Source organism: Martes martes, assembly GCF_963455335.1.
Source record: "Martes martes genome assembly, chromosome: 14".
NCBI classification, from domain to species: domain Eukaryota; kingdom Metazoa; phylum Chordata; class Mammalia; order Carnivora; family Mustelidae; genus Martes; species Martes martes.
The window spans coordinates 78,079,214-78,104,054 of record NC_137902.1 but is presented as its reverse complement, the minus strand read 5'-3'; the positions used below and the strand labels follow the sequence as shown (position 1 = coordinate 78,104,054).

General features: G+C 44.7%; 1 protein-coding gene across 3 annotated transcripts in view; it reads left to right on the top strand.

Moving 5' to 3' along the window:
• The window catches only part of LGALS8 (galectin 8), a 38,974-nt gene that overhangs the window by 9,257 nt on the left and 4,876 nt on the right, over window positions 1-24,841 (top strand). For 2 of the 3 annotated variants that reach the window (XM_080823605.1, XM_080823606.1), the window contains exons 2-7: window positions 11,130-11,277; window positions 20,193-20,281; window positions 21,206-21,416; window positions 22,890-23,009; window positions 23,705-23,761; window positions 24,494-24,520. In XM_080823605.1, the coding sequence (XP_080679731.1) occupies window positions 11,236-11,277; window positions 20,193-20,281; window positions 21,206-21,416; window positions 22,890-23,009; window positions 23,705-23,761; window positions 24,494-24,520 (546 nt within the window). In that variant the 5' untranslated portion in view covers window positions 11,130-11,235. Of the gene's footprint in view, window positions 1-11,129; window positions 11,278-20,192; window positions 20,282-21,205; window positions 21,417-22,889; window positions 23,010-23,704; window positions 23,762-24,493; window positions 24,521-24,646; window positions 24,770-24,841 lie in introns of all 3 variants that reach the window. The other variant, XM_080823607.1, reaches the window with a different exon arrangement.

Below are 24,841 nucleotides of genomic sequence, written 5' to 3'. Positions count from 1 at the left end.
CGATGCGGGGCTCGATCCCAGGACCCTGGGATCATGACCTGAGCCGAAGGCAGAGGCTTTAACCCACTGAGCCACCCAGGCGCCCCTCTTCTGCCTATTTTTAAATTGGATTATTTGTGGGGTTTTGGTGTTGAGTTGTGTAAGTTCTGTATTATGTTTTGGATGCTAACCCTTGATCAGATATGTCATTTGCAGATATCTTCTCCCATTCATTAGGTTATCTTTTAGTTTTGTTGGTTGGTTCCTTTGCTGTGCAGAAGCTTTTTATTTTGATGTAGTCTCAATAGTTTATTTTTGCTTTTCTTTCCCTTGCCTCAGGAAGCATATCTAGAAAGACATTGTTATGGCCTATGTAAGAGAAATTACTGCCTGTGTGCTCTTCAAGGATTTTTATAGTCTCAGGTCTCACATTTAGGTACTTAATCCATTTAGAGTTTATTTGTGTGTATGGTGTCAGAAAGTTGTCTAGTTTCATTCTTTTGCATGTCCAGTTTTCCAGACACCATTTATTGAAGAGAATGTCTTTTTCTTATTGCATATTCTTTTTTTTTTATTTCTTTTCAGTGTTCCAGAATTCATTGTTTATGCACCACACCCAGCGCTCCATGCAATACACACCCTCCTTAATACCCACCACCAGGCTCACCCCTATCCCCCTCCCCTCCAAAACCCTCAGTTTGTTTCTCAGAGTCCACAGTCTCATGGTTCATCTCCCCCTCCGATTTCCCCCAACTCACTTTTCCTCTCCATCTCCCAATGTCCTCCATATTATTCCTTATGCTCCACAAGTAAGGGAAATCATATGATAATTGACTGTCTCTGCTTGACTTATTTCACTCAGCATAATCTCCTCCAGTCCCGTACATGTTGATACAAAAGTTGGGTATTTGTCCTTTCTGATGGAGGCATAATACTCCATTGTATATATGGACCATATCTTCCTTATCCATTCGTCTGTTGAAGGGCATCTTGGTTCTTCCCACAGTTTGATGACCGTGGCCATTGCTGCTATGAACATTGGGGTACAGATGGCCTTTCTTTTCACTACATCTGTATCTTTGGGGTAAATACCCAGTAGTACAATTGCAGGGTCATAGGGAAGCTCTATTTTTAATTTCTTAAGGAATCTCCACACTGTTTTCCAAAGTGGCTGCACCAACTTGCATTCCTACCAACAGTGTAACAGTATTAGAATAGGTATTAACTCTTCTCCTTTATCCACATCATCTTCAACACATGTTGTTTACTGTCTCATTGATTTTGGCCATTCTAACTGCTGTAAGGTGGTATCTCAGTGTGGTTTTGATGGGAATCTCCCTGATGGCTAATGATGATGAACCTTTTTTCATGTGTCTGTTAGCCCTTTGTATGTCTTCATTGGAGAAGTGTCTGTTGATGTCTTCTGCGCATTTTTTTATGTGATTATCTGTTCTGTGTGTGTTGAGTTTGAGGAGTTCTTTATTGATCTTGGATATCAGCCCTTTGTCTGTACTATCATTTGCGAATATCTTCTCCCATTCCATGGGTTACCCTTTGTTGACTGTTTCCTTTGCCGTGCAGAAAGAAGCTTTTGCTCTTGATGAGGTCCCAAAAGTTTATTTTCGCTTTTGTTTCCTTTGCCTTTGGAGACATATCTTGAAAGGAGTTGCTGTGGCCAATGTCAAAGAGGTTACTGCCTTTGTTCTCCTCTAGGATTGGCTTAGTGGTCATGCACTCTTACCTCTCCTTTTATTCTGAATGACAGCCTTGCTTGATAGAGTATTATTGGCTGCAGATTTTTTTCCTTTAAGTGCTTTAAATATATCATTCTTCTCTATTCTGGCCTGCCTGGTTTCTGCTGAAGAATTAGCTGATAGGCTTATGGAGTTCTCTTTCTCTTGCTACTTTTTTTTTTTTTTAAGATTTTATTTATTTATTTGACAGGCAGAGATCACAAATAGGCAGAGAGGCAGGCAGAGAGAGAGGGGGGGAAGCAGGCTCCCCGCTGAGCAGAGAGCCGGATGTGGGGCTTGATCCCAGGACCCTGAGATCATGACCTTAGCTGAAGGCAGAGGCTTAACCTACTGAGCCACCCAGGCGCCCCGTCTCTTGCTACTTCTAAATGCTCTCATTATCACTACTTTTGTGCCATTTTAATTACTTTGTGTCGTGGTGTGGGCCACTTTGGGTTGATTTTGTTGGGGGATCTCTGTGTCCCATAGATCTGGATATCTGTTTCCTTGCCCAGACTTGGGAAGATTTCAGCTATTACTTCAAATAAATTTTCTGCCCCCTATTTCTCTCTTCTTCTTCTAAGATTTCTATACTGCAAATGTTATGCTTGATGGAGTCACTGAGTTCTCTGAGTCTATTCTCATTTTGCATTTTTTCTTCTCTTAACTGCTCAGCTTGATTACTTTCCATTACTCTGTCTTCCAGGTCACTGATTCATTCTTCTGCTTTGGTACCCTGCTGTCTATTCCATTAGCGTATTTTTAATCTCATTTGTTTTGTACTTCATCTTTGCTTGGATCTTCTTTATCTCTGTTCAGGGTCTCACTGACATCCTCCACTTTTTTCTCAAATCCAGTGATGCGATTATTACTTTAGATTCTCTGTCAGGCATATGACTTATCTCCATTTTGGTTAGGTCTCTTGCTGTGGTTTGGTCCTGTTCTTTCATTTGGGAACTATTTCTCTGTCTCCTCATTTTGTCTCTCTGTCTCTGTTTCTGTGTGTTAGGAGTCACCTATGTCTCCTGGTCTTGAAAGTCGTGGCGTTATGAGGAGTTCCTGTAGTGTCCTCTAGTGCGGTGTCCCTGTTCTGGAACCTGGTGCCTCAGGGGTGTGTCCTGTGTGTGTTACAGGCACCCTGCTGTGGTGGCTGAGCCCCTTGTGACTTCAGTCCATTCATCCTCAGTGGCTCTTTTTGTTGTGGGCGGTGTTTGGTCCTTGCAGTGTGAGTGGACCCAACTTGGGCTGCCAGGGCTTGAGTTGAGTCAGAACAAGCATTTGCCAGAGCTGTGGTAGCTCTGAACTTCTGGATGCTCTGTGTTGTTCCCTGGGAAGCTTTAGTTGGTGGGTGGGACCTGCAGTCAGAGCAGATGTCTGCCTCCACTCCTCTGCTGGGTCAGCAGGCAGACTGGTGTGTGTGGTCATATTCCCCTCGCCCCGGGGCAGTAGTCACTGGGAGTCGGGCCAGCCCCTGCCAGGGCTGCTTGCACACTGCCCGGCTTGTGGCCTGGCTTTGAATGGGCCCCATCCAGGAGTGTATTGGAGGCTGTAGATCTGCAGCATGGGGGGCGGGGTGTGTGTGAGTGTGTGTGATGGGCAACAGTGTTATTAGCAAGGTTTGCACACTGCTGGTTTTCTACAGAAGAGGTCCAGAAGTGAACTGAAGCACGCCTGGCTGAAAGGGGCATATTCCCGAAGCCCAGGAGGCGGGGAGCAATGGAAGCAAGTTAGGTAGTGAAAGTCAGCACAGCGCTGGTTCCCACAGATTGCTCCGTATTTATGCTGGGGGGTGGGTGGGGGAGGGAAATGGTGCTTGTCAGTTTCTTTGTTCCTGGTTGAGTACCCCAGTGACCCCTGCCCCTCTAGGACCTGCTCTGAGATTAGTAAATAAATCTCCCTCCCATGGGCCCCAAGCGTTTTTCAAAGTGCTGCTTCTGTTCTGTATCTCTCTAGGCTGTTTGTTGGGCTCTTTCTTTAAGGGCAAGGACTGAGCTGCTCATTCTCGGGGCTCTTCCACAACTGGGCCCACTGATTTTTAGAATTCTAGACTTAAAGTCCCGCTGGTTGAACAGACTCACAAAAGTCAGCCCCTCTGGCTTTCAAAGCCAAATATTAAGGGAATTCGTCTTCCCCGTGTGATCTTAGTGTGATAGTCTGTTCCTCTTCTCCCGGCCTGCGCGTTGCTCCCATCTTTGGGAAGCTCATAGTCTGTTTAGCTCCTCACTGTGTTTCCACCCTTCCTGCCCCCTTCCTTGTGGCCTTTTCTCTGCATTTAGTTCTGGAGTTTGTTCTGCCTTCAGGTTGTTTTCTGTTTTTTTTTTTTATGCTGATATGGGTGTTGTCTAATTCTGTCTGTGGAACAGGGTGGGCTGAGGGTTCTCCTACTGCGCCATCTTCCCAGCATTCCTCCTGAGAGGTCCGTAATCAAAGGAGGAGACTGATACAAAGCGAAGGTTAAGCAAAGCTTTATTTCGCGCCAAGCATCGAGAATCAAACCTGACCCGTTTCGGGGCCACCTTTTACAAAGAGAGTGACCCCTCCCAGCCTCACAGACTAACTTTTATAGAGCAAAGGCCATGTGGTTGAGCCTGGCCACGCACAGGTGGCCATTGAGATTGCAACATACAGAGAAAGCTGCACAGTCATGCTCGGTCACACACGGGTGCCCAATTGAATTACAACTCACCCCATAGTAGCTATTTTGAACTAGCCTATCTCCTTGGTCAGAATTGGCACCCAAAAGGCGAGGCCCACACTTCTTGGTAGCTAGGGAGACAGTATGCGCCCCCACTGATTGGATGTTTCCACCTGGCCGGACTCATCCCTGCATTTGGGCTCTGTTATCTCCACCTGACCTGACCCGCCCTAGTATTTGGGCTCTGTTACCAGGGACTGGTCGACCACCTTTTACTGGTTTCCGGGACTTGCTTTTAAGTAAGTCCCCTGTGGGGGGGCAGGGTCAGTTTAAGTTTTACTGCGTAAACAACAAAATGGCTGTTCAACCGAGGTGGAGCTGCTCTGGCTAAATAAATAGGCCCTTACAGTCCACCTTATTGTTTTGGGTTTTTGTTTTTTTTTTTTTCCGTTTAGTTTAGTTTAGTTTTGTGAAATGTACTCAGCCATCTTAAGTCTTTTAATGAGCATTTAGTCCATTTACATTAAAAATAATTATTGAAAAGTATGTTTTTATTGTCATTTTATTGATTGTTTCCTGGTTGATTTTGTAGTTCCCTTTTCTTCTCTTGTGATTTTATGACTTTCTTCCATGTGATGTTTGGATTCCTTTCTCTTTTATGCGTGTTTGTCTATTATAGGCTTTTAGTTTGTGGTTACCATGAGGTTCATATATAACAACCTCGTATATAGCAGTCTGTTTTAAGTTGGTGGTTGCATAAGTTGGCGCATGTTGTAAAAGCACTACATTTTTACTCTCGTTCCGTGTCTTTTTAATGTCATGTCTTACATCCTTTTATTTTGTGTGTCCCTTGACTAATTATTGTAGATAGAACTGGTTTTACTGCTTTTTCTTTTAACCTTCATACTAACTTTCTGTTATTGATCTGCTATCTGTACCATATGTTTGCCTTTACCAGAGAGATTTTTAAAATATATTTCTTACTTCTCGTTATGGTGTTTTCTGCTTAAAGAAGTCCCTTTAATATTTCTTGTAGAGCCAGTTTAGTGGTGATGCAGTAAGTTCCTTAGCTTTTGCTTTTCTGGGAAACTCTTTACCTCCCCTTCAGTTCTGAATGATAACCTTGCTGGGTAGAGTATTCTTGTTTGTTAGTTTTTCCTTTTAGCATTTTGAATATATTGTGTTTCTCGATCCTGGCCTGAGAAGTTTTTGCTGAAAAAATCAGCTGATAATCCAATCCAATGGGGGAGGGGGTTCCACCCTTTTTTTCCCTCTTGGTGCTTTTTAAGATTCTCACTTTATTTTTAACCTTTTAATTGGAACATGACTTTGCGTGGATTTATCTGGGTTCATTTTCGGGGGACTCTCTGTGCTTCTTGGACCTGGATGTCTGTTCCCTTCCTCAGGTTTGGGAAATTTTTGGCCATTATTTCTTTAAAAAGTTGTTTGCCTTCTCTCTTTTTTTTTTCTGGGACCCCCTATAATGTGAATGTTAGGATACTTGATGTTGTCCTAGAGGTCCCTTAAACTGTCTTGTACTTAAACTTATTATTATTTTCTTTTTTTGCTGTTCATTATGGATGATTTCCACTAAATCTTCCAGACCTCTGTCTTCCAGACCTCTGATCCATCTTTGTGTATCTAATCTGCTGTTTATTCCCTCTAGTGTATTTTTCATTTCTATTATTGTATTCTTCAACTATGCTTGGTACTTTCTTATATTTTCTGTTTGTTGAAGTTCTCAATGTGTTCACTCATTTCTTCTCCCTAGGTAAGTGTCTTTTTGGCCATTACTTTGAACTGTTTATTGGGTAGATTGCTTATTTCTGTTTTGTTCTTTTTCTGAAGTTTTGTCTCGTTGTTACATTTTTATTTATTTTTATTTATTCTTTGTTGTTGTTGTTCTTTTGTTTGGTACATATTTTCCTGTCTCCTCATTTTGCCTGTCTCTGGTTCTGTGTATTAGGTAGTTTGCTATGTCTCCTGGTTTTGAAGGAGCGACTGTATGTAGATGTCCTGTGGGGCACAGAAACACAGTCCCCTCGGCCTCCATAGACGGTTGCTCCAGGGCTTTCCCCTGTGTGGGCTGCAGGTGACCTCCTGTGTGGCAGTGCTTGGACTGCAATTGTCCTCCCAGCCACCTGGCTGCCAGGTTGCTCTGGTGGGCGGGGTTATTGCCCCCCTTGGTTGCAAGGCCACACAGAAGCACAGGGTCGTGTGGGGCTCTCAGCAGTGTGCACCCCCTGACACTAGCAGTCTAGAGGGCGGATCAGCATGACAGGAGGAGACAGCAAAAATGGCTGGCCACTGGTGTCTCAGTCCCGGGGAGAGACCCAGCTGTCCCCTGCCTCTCCAACAGATGGCCCAAGGTTAATAGCGGGTGTCCTTCACCTGTAGTCTCTCTGCTTCTTGTCTGGTATTGTGGTGCTGGTTTCTGGGTCAAATGAGTCTGCACAGGCCCTTTAAGAATGGGTTTTCCCTCCCTAGATTCCTATAGTTTGTATGGGTGATTCCCTGTTGGTTTTGAAAGCCAGTTGTTTGAGGGGCCGTCTCATCTGTGCAGGATATAAAGCCTGATGTGAGTTTGAATTTCTCACTCCTCTGGGAAAATTTCCATACCTTTGAGATCTGTCTGGACTGTGCAATACCATACCTGGGTGTGGTTTTTCCATTAGTGAGACAAGATTTCTGCCTCGTCTACCTGTCTCAGGCTGTGTCTTGTTGTGGAAGTGCTGTTCATCCAGTTTCCAAGTCCCCCTTTAGAAGGAGGTTTGCTATATGTAGTTGTAGGTTTGTTGTGTCCTTGGGAGGAGGTGAGCTCCTGATCTGCCTATGTGGCCATTTTGAACCATCTTCTCTACTAATGTATGTTTTAAATCACTATTTCCTGCACCAATGATCCAAAATCATTTATTTTATTTAAATTTTTAATTTTTTAAATTACTTTTCAGTGTTCTAGAATTCATTGTTTATGCACCACACCCAGTGCTCCATGCAATACGTGCCTTCCACAATACCCATCACCAAGCTCACCCAACCTCCCACCCCCAGCCCCTTCAAAACCCTCAGATTGTTTTTCAGAGTCCATAGTCTCTCATGGTTCGTCTCCCCCTCCAATTTCCCTCAACTCCCTTCTCCATCTCCCTATGTCCTCCATGTTATTTTTTATGCTCCACAAATAAGTGAAACCATATGATAATTGACTCTCTCTGCTTGACTTATTTCATTCAGCATAATCTCCTCCAGTCCCATCCATGTTGATACAAAAGTTGTGTATTCATCCTTTCTGATGGAGCCATAATACTCCATAGTATATATATATGGACCACATCTTCCTTATCCATTTGTCTGTTGAAGGGGATCTTGGTTCTTTCCACAGTTTGCTGACCGTGGCCATTGCTGCTATGAACATTGGGGTACAGATGGCCCTTCTTTTCACTACCTCTGTATCTTTGGGGTGAATACCCAGTAGTGTAATTGCGGGGTCATAGGGAAGCTCTATTTTTAATTTCTTAAGGACTCTCCACACTGTTCTCCAAAGTGGCTGCACCAACTTGCATTCCCACCAACAGTGTAACAGGGTTCCCCTTTCTCCATCATCCTGTCCAACACACGTTGTTTTTTGTCTTGTTAATTTTGGCCATTCTAACTGGTGTAAGGTGGTATCTCGATGTGGTTTTAATTTGAATCTCTCTGATGGCTAGTGATGATGAACATTTTTTCATGTGTCTGATAGCCATTTGTATGTCTTCATTGGAGAAGTGTCTGTTCATGTCTTCTGCCCATTTTTTGACATGATTACCTGTTTTGTGTGTGTTGAGTTTGAGAAGTTCTTTATAGATCCTGGATATCAGCCTTTTGTCTGTACTGTCATTTGCAATTATCTTCTCCCACCATGGGTTGCCTCTTTGTTTTGTTGACTGTGTCCTTTGCTGTGCAGAAGCTTTTGATCTTGATGAAGTCCCAAAAGTTCATTTTTGCTTTTGTTTCCTTTGCCTTTGGAGACATATCTTGAAAGAAGTTGCTGTGGGTGATATCGAAGAGGTTACTGCCTATGTTCTCCTCTAGGATTCTGATGGATTCCTGCCTCACCTTGAGGTCTTTTATCCATTTCGATTTTATCTTTGTGTACAGTGTAAGAAAATGGTCGAGTTTCATTCTTCTCCATATAGCTGTCCAATTTTCCCAGTACCATTTATTGAAGAGACTGTCTTTTTTCAACTGTATATTTTTTCCTGCTTTGTCGAATATTACTTGACCATAGAGTTGAGGGTCCATATCTGGGCTCTCTACTCTGTTCCACTGGTCTGTGTGTCTGTTTTTATGCCAGTACCATGCTGTCTTGGTGATCACAGCTTTGTAGAAAGCTTGAAATCAGGCAATGTGATGCCACCAGTTTTGTTTTTCTTTTTCAACATCTCCTTAGCAATTCGGGGTCTCTTCTGATTCCATACAAATTTTAGGATTATTTGCTCCAGCTCTTTGAAAAGTACTGGTGGAATTTTGATCAGAATGGCATTAAAAGTATAGATTGTTCTAGGCAGTATAGACGTTTTAACAATGTTTATTCTACAGATCCAAGAGCATGGAATGGTCTTCCATCTTTTTGTGTCTTCTTCAATTTCTTTCATGAGTGTTCTGTAGTTCCTCAAGTACAGATCCTTTACCTCTTTGGTTAGGTTTATTCCCAGGTATCTTATGGCTCTTGGTGCTATAGTAAATGGAATCGATTCTCTAATTTCCCTTTCTGTGTTTTCGTTGTTAGTGTATAAGAAAGCAGCTGATTTCTGTACATTGACTTTGTATCCTGCCACCTTACTGAATTGTTGTATGAGTTCTAGTAGTTTGGGGGTGGAGTCTTTTGGGTTTTCCATATAAAGTATCATGTCGTCTGCGAAGAGAGAGAGTTTGACGTCTTCACTGCCAATTTAGATACCTTTTATTTCTTTGTTGTCTGATTGCTGTTGCTAGTACTTCTAATACTATGTTGAACAAGAGTGGTGAGAGAACTTCCTTCTTGTGTTCCTGATCTCAACGGGAAGGCTGTGAGCTTTTTCCCATTGAGGATGATATTTGCTGTGGGGTTTTCATAGATAGCTTTTATGAAGTTCAGGAATGTTCCCTCTATCCCTATATTTTGAAGTGTTTTAATCAGGAACGGATGCTGGATTTTGTCAAATGCTTTTTCTACATCAATGGAGAGGACCATGTGGTTCTTCTCTCTTCTCTTATTGATTTGTTCTATCACATTGATTGATTTGCAAATGTTGAACCGTCCTTGCAACCCAGGGATGAATCCCACCTGGTCATGGTAGATAATCTTTTTAATGTGCTGTTGGATCCTATTAGCTAGGATCTTGTTGAGAATCTTAGTGTCCATATTCATCAGTGATATTGGTCTGAAATTCTCCTTTTTGGTGGGGTCTATGCCTGGTTTGGGGATCAGGGTAATGCTGGCTTCATAAGAAGAGTCTGGAAGTTTTCCTTCTGCTTCAATTTTTTGAAACAGCTTCAGGAGAATAGGTGTTATTTCTTCTTTGAAAGTTTGGTAGAATTCCCCAGGGAATCCATCAGGTCCTGGGCTCTTGTTTTTTGGGAGGTTTTTGATCCCTGTTTCAATCTGGTTACTAGATGTCAGTCTATTCAGTTGTCAATTTCTCCCTGGTTCAATTTTGGAAGTTTATAGTTTTCCAGGAATGCATCCATTTCTTCTAGGTTGCTTAACTTATTGGCATATAACTGTTGATAATAATTTCTGATGATGTTTCTATTTCCTTGGTGTTAGTTGTGATCTCTCCCTTTTCATTCATAATTTTATTAATTTGGGTCTTTTCTCTTTTCTTTTGGGTTAGTTTGGCCAGTGGTTTATCGATATTATTGATTCTTTTAGAAAACCAGCTTCTAGTTTCATTGATATGTTCTACTGTTTCTCTAGTTTCTATCTCATTGATCTCTGCTCTAATCTTGATTATTTCCCTTCTTGTGTTTGGAGTTGGCTTCATTCGTTGTTGATTCTCCAGTTCTTTAAGGTGTAGAGATAGCTGGTATATTCTGGATTTTTCCTTTTTTTTTTTAAAAGATTTTATTTATTTATTTGACAGAGATCACAGGAGGCAGAGAGGCAGGCAGAGAGAGAGAGGAGGAAGCAGGCTCCCCGCGGAGCAGAGAGCCTGATGCGGGACTCGATCCCAGGACCCTGGGATCATGACCTGAGCCGAAGGCAGAGACTTTAACCCCCTGAGCCAGCTAGGCGCCCCTGGATTTTTCCATTTTTTGAAGGGAGGCTTGGATGGCTATGTACTTCCCCCTTAGGACCGCCTTTGCTATATCCCATAGGTTTTGTACCGAATCGTCTTCATTCTCAGTGGTGTCCATGAATTGTTTAAGTTCTTCTTTGTTTTCCTGGTTGATCCAAGAGTTCTTAAGCAAGGTGGTCTTTAGCTTCCAGGTGTTTGAGTTCCTTCCAAACTTTTCCTTGTGGTTCAGTTCCAGTTTCAAAGCATTGTGATCTGAGAATATGCAGGGAATAATCTCTATCTTTCGGCATTAGTTGAGCCCTGATTCGTGACCCAGTATGTGGTCTGTTTTGGAGAAGGTTCCATGTGCACTCGAGAACAAAATTATCTAGTGTGCACATACCCAATGAAAGAATTGGGGTCACAGCTTTGATTGTAATATCCTATTATTTGGTAGATATAAGTAAAATAATTTGTAACTTAAAAACAGTTAAAAAGAAAAACAGTGCATGCTAATTTTTCTTTCTGTCTTTTAATTTTACACAGGGCAAGAGCATCAGTTTCAATCTGGGAAGCCTTTAAATGAAACTTACTTAAAATCTTAGATCCTACAGAGGAGAGACCTCAACCAACAGTAAGGTGGAAAAGAGTGATGTTGTCCTTGACAAACCTGCAGAATATCATCTATAACCCGGTAAGTGATTGCTATACAATCACTTTTTATCTGTGGCAGGATTTAGAGCAAATCCAATTGGATAGTAATTGTCCATTGCTGGAGAGAAGAGACCATCAAATTTAGTAAACATATGGAAAAGGACTGTGACATTTACTGTGGTGGAGCTCAGTCCAGTGGAGGACGAAGTCACGGTGACAGTACAGGGTGGTGAGGACGTGTTCTGAATGGAGAGCATGGGGGTATAGTGTGGCGAAGCCAACTTTGGTGGTGCTGGGAAGATAATCACAAGACATAATTTTCAAAGGAAAATGGATTCATTGCTCTACAAATTTTTAATTTTCTTTTTTCATTAGACCCGGATCATGAGAAGTAAATGTCTCAGCTTTTCCCTCTGCCTTTCAAATACTGTTTCGTACTTGTATGGGGAAAAGGTCAAAAGCTAGGGGCAAGATGGCGAAAGAGGAATTAGGGTCTTGTGGTCCAAGAGCCCCAGTGATGCAATTGCTAGAAGTTTCAGGAACATCCTGGGAAGTAATGAACTTGTTTTAGTTTTATGTGGTGGCAACAGTCTTTAGAAATGTCTGGTTTCCACATATCTGAAGCTGAATCCTGAATTTAAGTCTGAGATAGAGTTGCTGCTTTTCTTTTGTAACCATCCCCCCAGAAGACTGGTGGGCAAGAGAGACAGGGTGTGAGTCCTTGAAGCAGGTAAGCCAGTCTCATTAGTGTTTGTGGTCCCCTTTTTTTGTTACTTCCTTTCTAGTTGTAACTCTTTTTTATCCAGGTTTTGATGTCATTGTGCAAAGCAGGGACAACCAGCACTCAAGCAAGTTCCATTTTAGAAGAAATAGCCTTCAGTAGTAGGCGTCCTTTAAAAAGGAAGACTGAGTTTGAAGTCAGTGAGACATTTAAAATGATTTTCTGTATCTTCGAGTTAAAAACATCTCAAGGTTGGGGATGCCCGGGTAGTTCAGTTGGTTAAGTGTCTTGATCTCAGCTCAGGTCTTGATCTCAGGGTCGTGAGTTCAAGCCCCACACTGGGCTCCATGCTGGGCGTGGGGCCTACTTAAAAAACAACAGCAACAACATCTGAAGGTTGTAGATGGACTTTTTGCAAAGATTAAAAAAAAAAAAGCTGTCCGCAAGGGTGCCTGGAGTACAGTCCTGGCTCCTGCCAGGAGGCGGAAGGGATGGTCGGGTGACGCTCTGCAGTTCTGCTCTTCCTGTACGAAGGTGCCTCATCTGAGTGTGATTTAGAGTCATTTTTTTAGATTAAAATCCCCGTGTATCTTGGTACAAGCATGCTGATGATTCCTGTAATTTCTGGGTTTAGCACATTCAGCTGAAGGGTCGAAACGAGTACGCTGATGTTCATTTCCTGCCGAGGGGTCCAGAGACAGTGCTGCTTCAGGGCGGGAAACAGCCAGGGTGTCCACACGGCCTCGCTGCTGCTCTGAGGGTAGTTTATGGTGACACATTCTTCCACAGTAAAGATTTTTGGCAGATAGCCTTTCTTTCTTTTCCTTTTTTTTTTTTTTTTTAAGCTTTTCTGTTTTATAGTCTGTTTTCACAAGCAGAAAAGGGTAGAGATAGAAAGATTGACTTGAATAGCAAAAATGACATTTTGCTGGGGCAACACGTCCTACTCTTGATTTTGGCTCAGGTTGTGATCTCAGGGTCATGAGATCAAGCTCTGCGTTGGGCTCTGTGCTCGGTGCAGAGTCTGCTTGGGATTCTCTCTCTCCCTATCCCCTATCCCCCCCCCCCCCCGCCCCGTGCCTTTCTCTATTTCTGTCTCTCAGTCTCTCTAAAATAAGTAAATCTTTAAAAAAAAAATGACATTGTGCTCCGTCTTTGACTTATTAAAGAAATATTCATAGCACCAAGTGCTCACACTGCTATGCTCACTAACAAAATAACTGTAATGCAAGAAAATAGTTCAAGTCTAGTTTGTACAATATCCTAATCGATTGACTTAAAATCTCTAAATTACTTGGCAGCCTCTATTTCTTTTACCCATTGTGTTTTGAACATTGGAAGGGCAGCTAGCTGCAGATGGGAGAAGAGCTTAAGCAGTGTGGACACTCATGTGTTTGTTGACTTATCAGGAAGACACAGAAACTACTGCCTTTTAATTTTTCTTAATGTTTCTGAAGTTTCCATCCACATTGGCAGCAAATTCTATCCACATTGTCTTCTTGGAAAAAGCAAAGTGTGCTGTGTAACTGTTCTGTGTGCTTTCTCATACCTAATTCATTTCACTGATTGCTGTTTACGCAGTTCTTAATCTGTGACCGAGTGTGAGCTGGTTAAGACACTGTTTAGCAGTGACTCACACTGGTGGTTAACATTCATTCCACCTGGTGCCAAACACCCTTCCAGTCTCCTTGGGAAACTCGCTTCCACGTTTATCCTTCCCTCCTTCGTATTCTGAGTAGCCCCCTTTCTGCCTTACCACTGAATCTTAAAACACAAGAGTAAAGTCTTTTTTTTTTTAATAGTTTTTTTTTAAGATTTTATTTATTTATTTGACAGAGATCACAAGTAGGCAGAGAGGCGGGCGTGGGGGTGCGGGAAGCAGGCTCCCTGTTGAGCAGAGAGCCGGATGTGGGACTCAATCCCAGGACCCTGAAATCATGACCTGAGCTGAAGGCAGAGGCTTAACCCACTGAGCCACCCAGGTGCCCCAAAAGAGTAAAATCTTAACCTCTGTGGTCTCATCCAGCCCCGTGTCCTCCTTGTTCTCCCCTTGCAGACTAGTGTCCTGAGACAGCATCCGTTCTGCAGTCTTCATTCCCTCACCACAGCTCTGCCCTCTGATTTTTTTGTTTAACTCTTTCTTAATTTCCTCTTCATCTTTACTAGTCATGTCTTTTCCATTTTGTGTCTTTACTGATCACTGTTAGACCTTCTGAGTATGTACACAGTGTGTGAGCCTTTTACCTAATGCTCTTAGATGCTCTGCCGGCCTTTCAGGACTGAGGAGTTTATAACTAAAGTCATGTCTTCCTCCCCGAATCAGCTTCCCTTTTGCGGGTTTCCATTTCTTTCCATGCCTTTCTGCTGTTTAACTATGCCTTCTCCCATGCCGCCAAGCCCTGAATAGTTTAAGGATAATCTGTGTTCCAAATTTAATTTCATTTATGTCAAACCCAGTGGCTTTTCCTTTTTTTATTATTATTTTAAAAATCTAATGACAGTATGTGTAAATCATTTTTAAAAATTCAAACTGTTTTGGGGCGCCTGGGTGGCTCAGTGGGTTAAAGCCTCAGCCTTCGGCTCAGGTCATGATCTCAGGGTCCTGGGATCGAGCCCCGCATTGGGCTCTCTGCTCAGCAGAGAGCCTGCTTCCCTTCCTCTCTCTCTGCCTGCCTCTCTGCCTACTTGTGATCTCTGTCAAATAAATAAGAAATCTAAAAAAAAAAAAAAATTCAAACTGTTTTAAGGGTTACATTAAGCCATAAATTTTCCTTCTGCCCTAGTGCTCAGTTCCCCTCCCTGAAGGCAACCATATTTGCCAGTTTTTTGTATATCTTTCCTGAGGGTACACGTGAATATCCCGGAGTGTGTATTGTATCACTTTTGTTGATCCTGTTTCTTCACTACAGACCTCATTTGGTGGTGCTTCTCGCAAAGTGAGGGTCTGTGGCAGGCCCACGTCAGGCCTGTCAGCATCATTTTCCCAACAGCATTTGTGTGTGTCACAGGTTGGAAATTCTTGGAACACTTCAGACTTTTTCATTATTATCATTTCAGTTCCAATGATAAGTGATTACAACCTGCTGAAAGCTCAGATGATGGTTTGCATTTTGTAGCAGCATTTTTATTTTTTGTTTTTATTTTTTAAAGGTTTTTTTTTTAAGATTTTATTTATTTATTTGACAGATCACAAGTAGGCAGAGAGGCAGGCGGAGAGCAAGGGGGAAGCAAGCTCCCCGCTGAGCAGAGAGCCCGATGCGGGGCTCGATCCCAGGACCCTGAGATCGTGACCTGAGCCGAAGGCAGAGGCTTTAACCCACTGAACCACCAGGTGCCCCCGTAGCAGTATTTTTAAATTTAAAAAAGTACTTTTTGTTTTAGTTGTAGTGCCATTGCACACTTAATAGACTGTGTTATCATATAAATATAACTTCTTCCTGCACTGGGAAACCAAACAGCATATCTGAAGAGCTTTACTGCCCTGTGCACTTTACCGAAGTGGCCCGGAAGCCGAGCCCGCAGTCTCTCCGAGTGTGCCTGCATAGATACTGCTCTGTGTGCTGCTTTCCCCAGTGAACGCGTTTCGGAGATTTCAGTACACGTGGCACTGCCTCGTGTATCTTCCTGGCTGCACGACTGGCCCGTGGTATGGGTGTACTGTCGCTTATTCAGCCAGTTCCCTTTAAAGTACTGTTGGCTTTTGTAATGGGATTTAGTGCTGTGGGGTACAGCCTGGTGTATGCCTGAATTTTACAGGGTCAGTCTGTAAAAGTGGAATCACTGGATCAAGGGGCATGATACCCACTTCGTTATCTTTTAAAAAAATCTTATTTATCCATGTTAAGGATTTTGACAGCCTTCCCATGTGGAAATTGACCTCCTTGCTGTGTCTAGCTGACTGGGCCTTCTCTCCTTTCTCTTCCCATCCCCCGCATCGAGGTCCCCGACACACACACCCAGGCATGATGACTGACCGGGACAGAGTCCTACTCACGGCTGTGATATATTGCAGTGAAACGATACAGAGCAACGTCACTAAGGGAAAGGCACCTAGGGCGAAGTCCAGGGGAAACCAGGTGCCAGGTTCCTCAGGCCCTCCCCCGGTGGGCTCCCGTGGACCCACTGAAACCCCCCAGCAACAAGCTGTGACAGTGCACGTGAAATGCCGCCCACCGGGGAAGCTTGTACATGGCTTGCAGTTTAGGTACAGGAGACCACCCTTAGCCATCTGGGTGATGGGTGCACTCCCCAGATCCAAGTTTCTAGACCCCAGCCAAGGGCCAACCTCGTCAGGAGGCCTTGCAGCGCTGGCAGTCTGTCTGTGAACTCCTTTCTGCATAGTCCCTCAGTTTACAAACCATTTTATAAACCTTTGCCCCAGCTTTTCCATTCTCTTAGGTTCCATGCCTTGATACCTTCAGTAACTCTCTCTTCTTGGACTCAGAGCATGAGTCCTGGCCTCTCACATCCCGTGTGGCCCTGTATCCACTATTCCTTTCGGTGTATGTGCTCTTAGCTGTTTTCCCAACCTGTCACACGAGACATGTTCAAAACCATACTCCTCTTCCTTCTGAAATTGGTTTCCTCCTCAGTTTTACCATGTTAGATGGTGGCCCTCTGTAGATCGTTCCCTTGGAAGTAGTTCTTGTGTATGTCTCTTCCTCCCCATGTCTTCCCATGTCTGCTGCCATCAGCCTGGCTTGTCCTTGTCTCTGGCTCCCTAAAGTAGCCACTCTCCCCATGAATGCCCCGTACTCCACTGTACTGTACCCGACTGGACTGCTGTCCCCAAACCCTGCTTTCATGATCTCATTCTACAGTATGACCCTGTCTTGAACTCCCCCCCCCCCATTTAATTTTTTCAAAGATTTTATTTGTCAGAGTAGAGAGCGAGCACAAGCAGGGGAAGCAGTGGGCAGAGAGAACAGCAGGCTCTTTGCTGAGCAAGAAACCTGATGCAGGACTCCATCCCAGGACCCTGGTATCATGACCTGAGCCGAAGGCAGACATTCAGCCGAGCCACCCAGGCATTCTGTACTGCCCCCTTACTGCTTATGTCTGCCAGATCTGTTTCGTCTTTTCCTGCCTCTTTGCTTTTGTAGACGGACATGTCTTCCTGAACTGGCTTTCCCCTCCTAACTGCTGAGCTCACATCACACCTCCTTAGAAACTGTATTTGGGCAACCTGGAATGGTTTCTGGAGCACCGATTTGGCCTCTGCTGCCCTGTATTTGAAGGTGTTGAGCTTCGAGCCTGCAGCTGCAAGCACAGGAGCCAGTCTGAACAGAAAAGGCATTATTCACTGACTCCCAGTAGTTCTGAGAATCTCTACCAGGACTGAAGAATCACACTTGGCAACTACAGAATCACAGACAACATCCAAAGTCGTGCTGTACGACTGTTACCCCTCCTCCCCCAAGATGGTCCCCTTGCACTGGCAACCCCACCTGGACCAGCTGTGCCTCTGACCCCAGGGAGCGCTGCCACCCACCGGCCGAGCCAGCACTCTGATTCTGGCTTCTTGCCCTGGTTCTAACTTCCCATCTGGGAGGTCTGGCAGTCCCGAGTGACAGGGATTCGTCCCACGCCCTTGCCCTTCCCTGCAATATGGATGAAGTTGAGGGAGGATCTTCCAGATATGGGAGAAGACTGTGATTCTGAATAGCCAGAGTATCCCATTTCCACGGGGCTCTGACTTCTCCCCAGCTGCGTTATAAGCTCTTCCCAGACAGGACTCATGTACTTCTTTTAGCTGCAGTGGCTGCCTAGGAGAGGCCTTTGTGGGTAGCAGACGTCACGGAAGTAATCCTACAACAGGCAGAGCAGGATGAGACAGCTAGGACGTTCCTACAGGTAACACTAAACCCAAGTATGGCTTCGGCTTACGGTATCGTCTCCAGTGTGATCAGAACTGGCTTTTAATTTTTTTACATAAATTATTCATGAAACATCCGAAGCCTGACATTTGCCTGCAAAACAATCCCTTTCTCCCTTTCTGCAGAGTGCTGAGTTCAAGGAGTGGGCTGCAGAGCCTTTTGTGTCACTCACACGGTCCCAGTCATCTGAGTATGACTGACACCGTGGAGGGCGCTTTCCTATGTAGAAAGCGTTCATGCAGGCAGCTGAAACAGCAGATGACGAAGGTGTTCAGCACTGTTGTTTCTCACACTGGAATAATTTATTAACAATTGGGGAGAACTTATTAGCGGTGATGGGAATAGATTACTGGTCTCAGAAAGTCTCCAAACCTAAAGTTAAATATGTAATAAAAACTTGTTATAAAAATATAAATGTTTATCATATAGATCTGCAAAATATAAAAATATATGAAGAAAATTAATATCCCATTCCTTAAGAAAACTATTGTTAACATTCTTGGTTTCTTTCATTACAGTGTTTTTTTTTATGTTTATCATTAACTTAGTTAAGATCATACGACAGTCTAGTTCTACAGGCTCTTTTCTTACTAATATTTATATCCCCGCCTTTTTGCATCATTCTGCATAAATACAGTTGAAATGTATATAAAATTCGAAGTCACGAAGACTGTTCAGTTAATTAAGAGATTGACCCTTGCGAAGGGTGCTGTTGGCTGTTCCTGGAATTGGCTGTGGCCCAGATCAGTGTGGAAGTGTAATTCCTTCCGTATCCTCTCCACGGAAAACCCAGCAACTCTGGTGTGTGGCAGTAGCCTCCTTCTGTGCGTGTGTTGTGTTTTCTGGTGTGATGGGCTCTGTTCCTCCCACCCACCTTGCTCTCAGCAGTTGTCACGACACTAGGTGACAGCTGGCTTCAGTCATTTACTGCTGTGCTCGGCTCACTGGTCAAGGCAGCAGCACGCTTTTTGAGCTGCTGCCGCTCCGCTGCATATGTGTGGCTTGCCGGAACCCAGTTTCTGGGCTGACGAGCGCTCACTCCTCACCATGTAACCGCTGATCATCTCCTGACCCCAGTTGTGGGCGCCTAAAGGTGCCGACTGAGGCCTGCCCTGCGCAGCTTAAAATCGAGGCAGCGTCTCGTGCTGTGAGGGGTCCTTGGAGAGGGGTTAAGTCTGTTGGCCCATGGAGTCTGAAAAAAGCTTCATGGAAGAGATGGCCCTTGAGCTGAGATTTTCTGTTTAAGAGCAACCAATCTACAACTACCTTTTTTTTTTTTTTTTTAAAGATTTTATTTATTTATTTATTTGACACAGAGAGAGATCACAAGTAGGCAGAGAAGCAGGCAGAGAGAGAGGGGGAAGCAGGCTCCCCGCCGAGCAGAGAGCCCGATGCGGGGGCTCGATCCCAAGACCCTTGGACCATGACCTGAGCCAAAGGCAGAGGCCCAACCTACTGAGCCACCCAGGTGCCCCTCTACAACTACTTTTATGTGCCCTCTCATTATAGGTCTTATTTCTTGATGATCAGGGCTACCTTGGATAGACTTTAGCATTTTTATCATAACTGAAGTGAGCTTGGTGTAGGGCATGATGGCGTCTGGCCTGCTTGTCTTGCTCAGATACCCCTGAGTGGAAGGGGTGATGGTCGTGATGCAGGAGACACAGCCAGTGGGTGGGGAGGATGGTGGAGTCAGCTCTGGGGAAAGGGAGTGACAAGATCTGATAGTATGTCCCAACCCAGACAGAAAGGCTGAGTTCCAGGTGATAAGGGGGCAGGCAGAGACCTGGATACTGTGGTACAACCTAAGTCTGCAGACTGGACCAGGCCAGGCCAGGCGGGTGCTAGGCCTTGAGAGACCATAGGCACCCTAAGATCACGTGGTTCTGATTTCCAGCAAGGGTCTGGAAGCCTGGCAGGGAAGATTAGACGCTCGGATCCCAGGCGTGGAGAAGGGGCTATGTTTGGAGCCCCCTCCCCAGGCAGAACGTGAATGTTGCTGCCTCCATCAACATGGGCTTGGGGCCTTGCGTGGTCTCAGTCCCACATTCGGATCATTAGTGGAACTTTAGGGGAAAGGGAGGCAGAAAGGGAGAGGACTTCCAGCAAGTTGTTTCTTCTGTTAGCAGAATTATCCTATTAAGTAGACATTTTATTTCACAAAACCCCCAGCCAAATAAAAAGTTCTATGAACTTCCAGCTGTGTCTTTCTCTAAAGAACTCCAAGATATTTCAGATCCTGTCACTATCCTGTTTGAATAGTGACTTGGGAAATGCTAGATTCTGAGATTTACATGCATCCTTTCAAAAGTTTTTGTTATCTGTAAACATCCACTTGTTAAAATTATTTTTTCCTAGGTAATCCCCTATGTTGGGACCATTCCTGGGCAGTTGGAGCCTGGAACTTTGATTGTAATACGTGGGCATGTTCCCTGTGATTCGGACAGGTAAAGTCATCGTGTTAGATGAAAAAGGAACAAGATTGAACTTTTTGTGGGGAGACTGTTTTGGTACTTTGAGGCCTGGTTTTGCTTTCATGGACAGCCCAGGTGCTGAGGAGATGGGAATGAGCAGCTGAGATAAAGTTCACTTGGATGTTTTATTTTACTGCTCTAAAGGATTAGAGATCTCGTTAACGATGGGAATCGTGGTCAGACCCCAGGGACAAGGTCGAGTTGCAGTGTAACATTCCCACAGCATTGCTTATGATCCGTTCCGGCCGAGTCATCTGGTGCTTGCTCTGGTACAAACTGGATGAGGCTGTCTTGAGTTCGACTTGGGCCAGCTCTGAGGCCCAGATGACAGCGGTTTAAGAAAGAAGTGAAAGTCAAGTCTGAAGAAGATAGCCCACATGTTTCTAGGGAGTTCCGTAGATTCTAGAGAAGCAGGCCTCTCCCAGCTCATGGTTCTGCTGTTCCTTGGGTTGGGTCCTTTTTCTCATGGCTCGTGGCAGCTAGAAACCTAGCCCTCACACCGTATTTTGGGTGGCTGGGTGGGTGCCTGTGGGGTTTGGGGGGAGTGGGCAGGGGAGGGGAGTGGACAAAAGACAGATGCCGGCTTATTGAGGCCATTCTCAGGAGTCTTCCCTGAGCACCTCCACCTCAGTAGAACCTCCGGCACCGGAGGCCACCTGCCTTCCAGGGAGGCTGGAAAATGTGGGCTCTTGCTCTGCATAGACAGGGCCCAGCCCCAGCTCAGAGCTCTGCACTGAGGAAGGAAAGGGAGATTCTGTAAGAAGGTTTTAGGCCACCTGGGTGAGTGAACAGAGGATCAGTCCTAGGTCTCTGAGGCTGGAGTTCTGTGCTTGCTGGGCTTTGCCCTGCAGCCTCCGTCTGGGCTCCCACGCGGCCCCTCGCTCCTTGCTCTTGCAGGTTCCAGGTCGATCTGCAGTGTGGGAGCAGTGTGAAGCCGCGCGCCGATGTGGCCTTTCATTTCAATCCGCGCTTCAAGTGGTCTGACTGCATCGTGTGCAATACTCTGAAAAATGAAAAATGGGGATGGGAAGAGATCACCTATGATGTGCCTTTCAAAAAAGAAAAATCTTTTGAAATTGTGATTATGGTGTTGAAAGATAAATTCCAGGTAGGTTTTGGAGAAAGAAGGTGGAATCCTCACTAATGACCATAAGCGCCCAGGGCAGCTCTGTACGTCCATGAACTCATCCTTTGTTATTTTAACTCAGAGAAAAAGAGCAGCTCCATCCTTTGGCTCGAAAGCAGGGGCCAGGGGAGTACCTGAATGTGAGGTGGGGCACACCTGTGTCTGCCTCTGGTGTTTCATCCAGAATATGGGTCCAGGGCAGCCAGACCTTTTTATTCGATCCTATTTCTGCTAGCATGGCTGAGCTTAGATCCGAATCAGCACAGCATCCTCTAACTGGGATAGTAAACCGTGATCAATGTGACCCAAATGTGGGGGCTTCCGGAACTCACAGATGGATAGGGAATCAGAGTTAAGTCCCGCCACAAGTTCTTTAGGATCATGAGATTTTAGATGCAGAGGAGTTCGTAGAAGTCCTACGCATAGTAAATACCAGCGCTGGCTTCAAGCGGTAAAGACCCTGCCCGCACTAGCATGTAGGGGTGAGGCAGAAGGTGGCCCTGGAGGCTTTGGACAGGGCGCACTGGCCCGCAAGCCCCATGGAGCCTCGAACCTCCCAGACCCGAGATCCGCTCGCCTTAGAGGGAAGATTCCCCATCTCTGGTGCAGGTCCTTTCTGTCCTTTGGGATATGCTCCCACCAAGACACCACCCCTGAATCGCCCAGTCGCCATTTATCCCTCCCTTGCCTGGCTTTCTGAGCACTGGTGTCTACAGCATTCTTCAAAACACTCCTTCCTGTATTGCGGTGCCTTCTTCTGGGTTTATTTTACCTGCCAGTGGGATTTTAAGCTCCTGGAGTTCGGGGAATGGTTTGCATGTGGCCCGTGTTCTCCCGACATCCCCTGTATGGGAGGGAGGGCCGGGGAGCCGAGTGGAGTGGGTCCCTGCTGGCAGGCCCGGTGCTGCAGGATGCTCAGGAGTGACTTTCTGGTCTCCTCCCAACAGCAGCCCTTGCCTTGAGGGTGAGCCTTTTCCCCCTTACAGTAGGAATTGAAGCTGAACTGAGTAGCTGGCCCATGTGTGTTCATTCAGCAGATACAAGATTTACTGAACCCCTGTGGTGTGCAGGGTGGTCTTCCTTAGAGTGTGGTCCTCTAGGACAGCTGGCAGGGTGGCAGGCTTGCAGGACGAGGGGATCGGGCGACTTTGAAGCCCAGTATCTCATATACATGCATGGGGACACACATGCGTATGCACATCTGTATTCATGAATATGTAATTTGTCGGTGGGCGGGGAGGGTCCATGGTTGTTCCTCAGAGGAAGTTAAGAAACACTGCTAATATTATGGATGCTTCCAGTCAGTTTGGTCAGACATGGAATGTGCAGACCTATGAGAGAAGACACTAAACCCAAGTAAACATGATTTAAATTTGGATGCGTTAGTAAATGTATTAATTGGGTTTTTTGTTGTTTTTTTCCGGGGGTGCTGGGCTGTCTTCTCTGTCCATGTAGGTGGCTGTAAATGGGAAACACATACTGCTCTATGCCCACAGGATTAGCCCAGGGAAAGTAGACACTCTGGGCATTTATGGCAAAGTGAATGTCCACTCAGTTGGTTATAGCTTCAGCTCGGTGAGTACCCTTCCACCGCTGGGCTCTTCTTCGCTGATGTCTTCTGATGAAACGGTAGGAAATATCTTTCATGTCTTCTGTTAAGGTAAAAATTCTGTAAATGTTTCCATCATTAGTGTATTAATTTCTTGGAAGTGAATCTTTCAGACTGGTAGTTTGCTGTGTCCCGGCCAGGGCTTCAGTGTCTATAGGATCTCAAATCTTGTATGGCTCTGACAACAACAAAACCAAAAACCCAAAACAGTGACTACAAAACAAAACAAAACCCCTTTTTAAAAGGGGCAAATTCCTTGACACAGGAATACAATGGAGGATTTGTCAAAGATCAGTTCCTAGAAGTAGAAAGTCTGAGTCAAAGGTATTTGCATTTTAAGTTACAACTGACAGCAGCTGGAGGGCTGGCGAGCTCAGAGTTCACCCTCCAGAAAGCTTTCCAGGAACGTAACAGTCTCAGCAGCCATGCCCGCTCGCTCACATTCTTCTCGATGCTCATTCTTAGTCTCTCTAATGCTTGCCAGTCTGATTGGTGGGAGGCGGCGGGGGGCGGGGGAGGGGACCCTTATGTTAAGTACATTTTTGGATTGTAATTTTCAAGTGTATTTTCATGTTTAGTACTATTTATAATTGTTTTTGATATGTCAGGGAGGGTTGTATTTAGAATTCTGATGGATGTTAAAAATTAATCTTATCTTCAGGATTTCAGAAGTACCCAAGCATCTACTCTGGAACTGACAGAGATAAGTAAAGAAAATGTAAATATTACATCTTTTAATGAACTACCAGTTTGAAAATGTTCTTTTAGTTGCCATGTAAATCAGGTGGTAGGCTGAGTTTTTTTAAATTATGTTTTTAATGTGAAAAATTATTTTTAATATTAATAGGTTTGAAGTAAGCATTTGAAAATTAAGGCATTTCCTTCTGTCCCAGGCCCTGTTAGTTGTGCAGATGCTTGAGCTCTCAGTGCATCTGCCCACTAGCTGCCATTCTTACGTAAAAAAAAAAAAAACCAACAAAAAACCCCTCTCACTCTTAACTGTTGAAGAGAACTGTCACACGGTATTTATAAATACTGAACACAGTGCATTGGCACATGAACTCCCACATGTATCTTCTCCCTGGTAGGAACAAGTACAGTCTTTGTTATTAATGGACAAAGTGATGCCTTAGTGGTCTCGGAACGTGTGACCTAATAGATGGAATACAATAGCTCAGCATCTTGGGAGCACCTTGGAAAGAATAAGTAAAATATGTCTGAAGTTCACGTGTAGTCCTACAAAACAGTTTATGCCAGAGGATACAGGCTTCAGATGACCAGGGCCATGAGGCTGTACCCCCAGCCTGAGCAGCCTGTCGCTCAGAGCTCCGCACCACACCGTCAGGAAGAGCCGGCTCTGGCCATTATAAGCACTAGGCTCTGACTGCTCATGTTAGAAAATGCATTTTTCCCTTTCAAATGTCTTCACTTTGACTTTCTCTTCCAATAGGTACTGAAGTCCGACACGCCACATTTTGTAAGTATTTCTGCCCAGGTTATAACAGGGAACATTTTCTAAAATCGCCCAGGACGTGAATAGTTTAAACCTTAGAAGACAGCTTCATTCCTTCCCCACCTTACTGCAGAACTCTTTCCCCAACAGCCTAGTAATAGAGGAGACATTTCTAAAATCGTACCCAGAACTGTCTACACCAAGAGCAAAGGTTCGACTGCCCATCACACTTTGACTTGCGCCAAAATACTACCTACCAGCTGTTTGTCAAAGGTTTGAAGAACCAAAAATTTTCTTAATTTTGTATAACCAATTAAGTTTGAATTAGCTGGTAATGTGTAACTT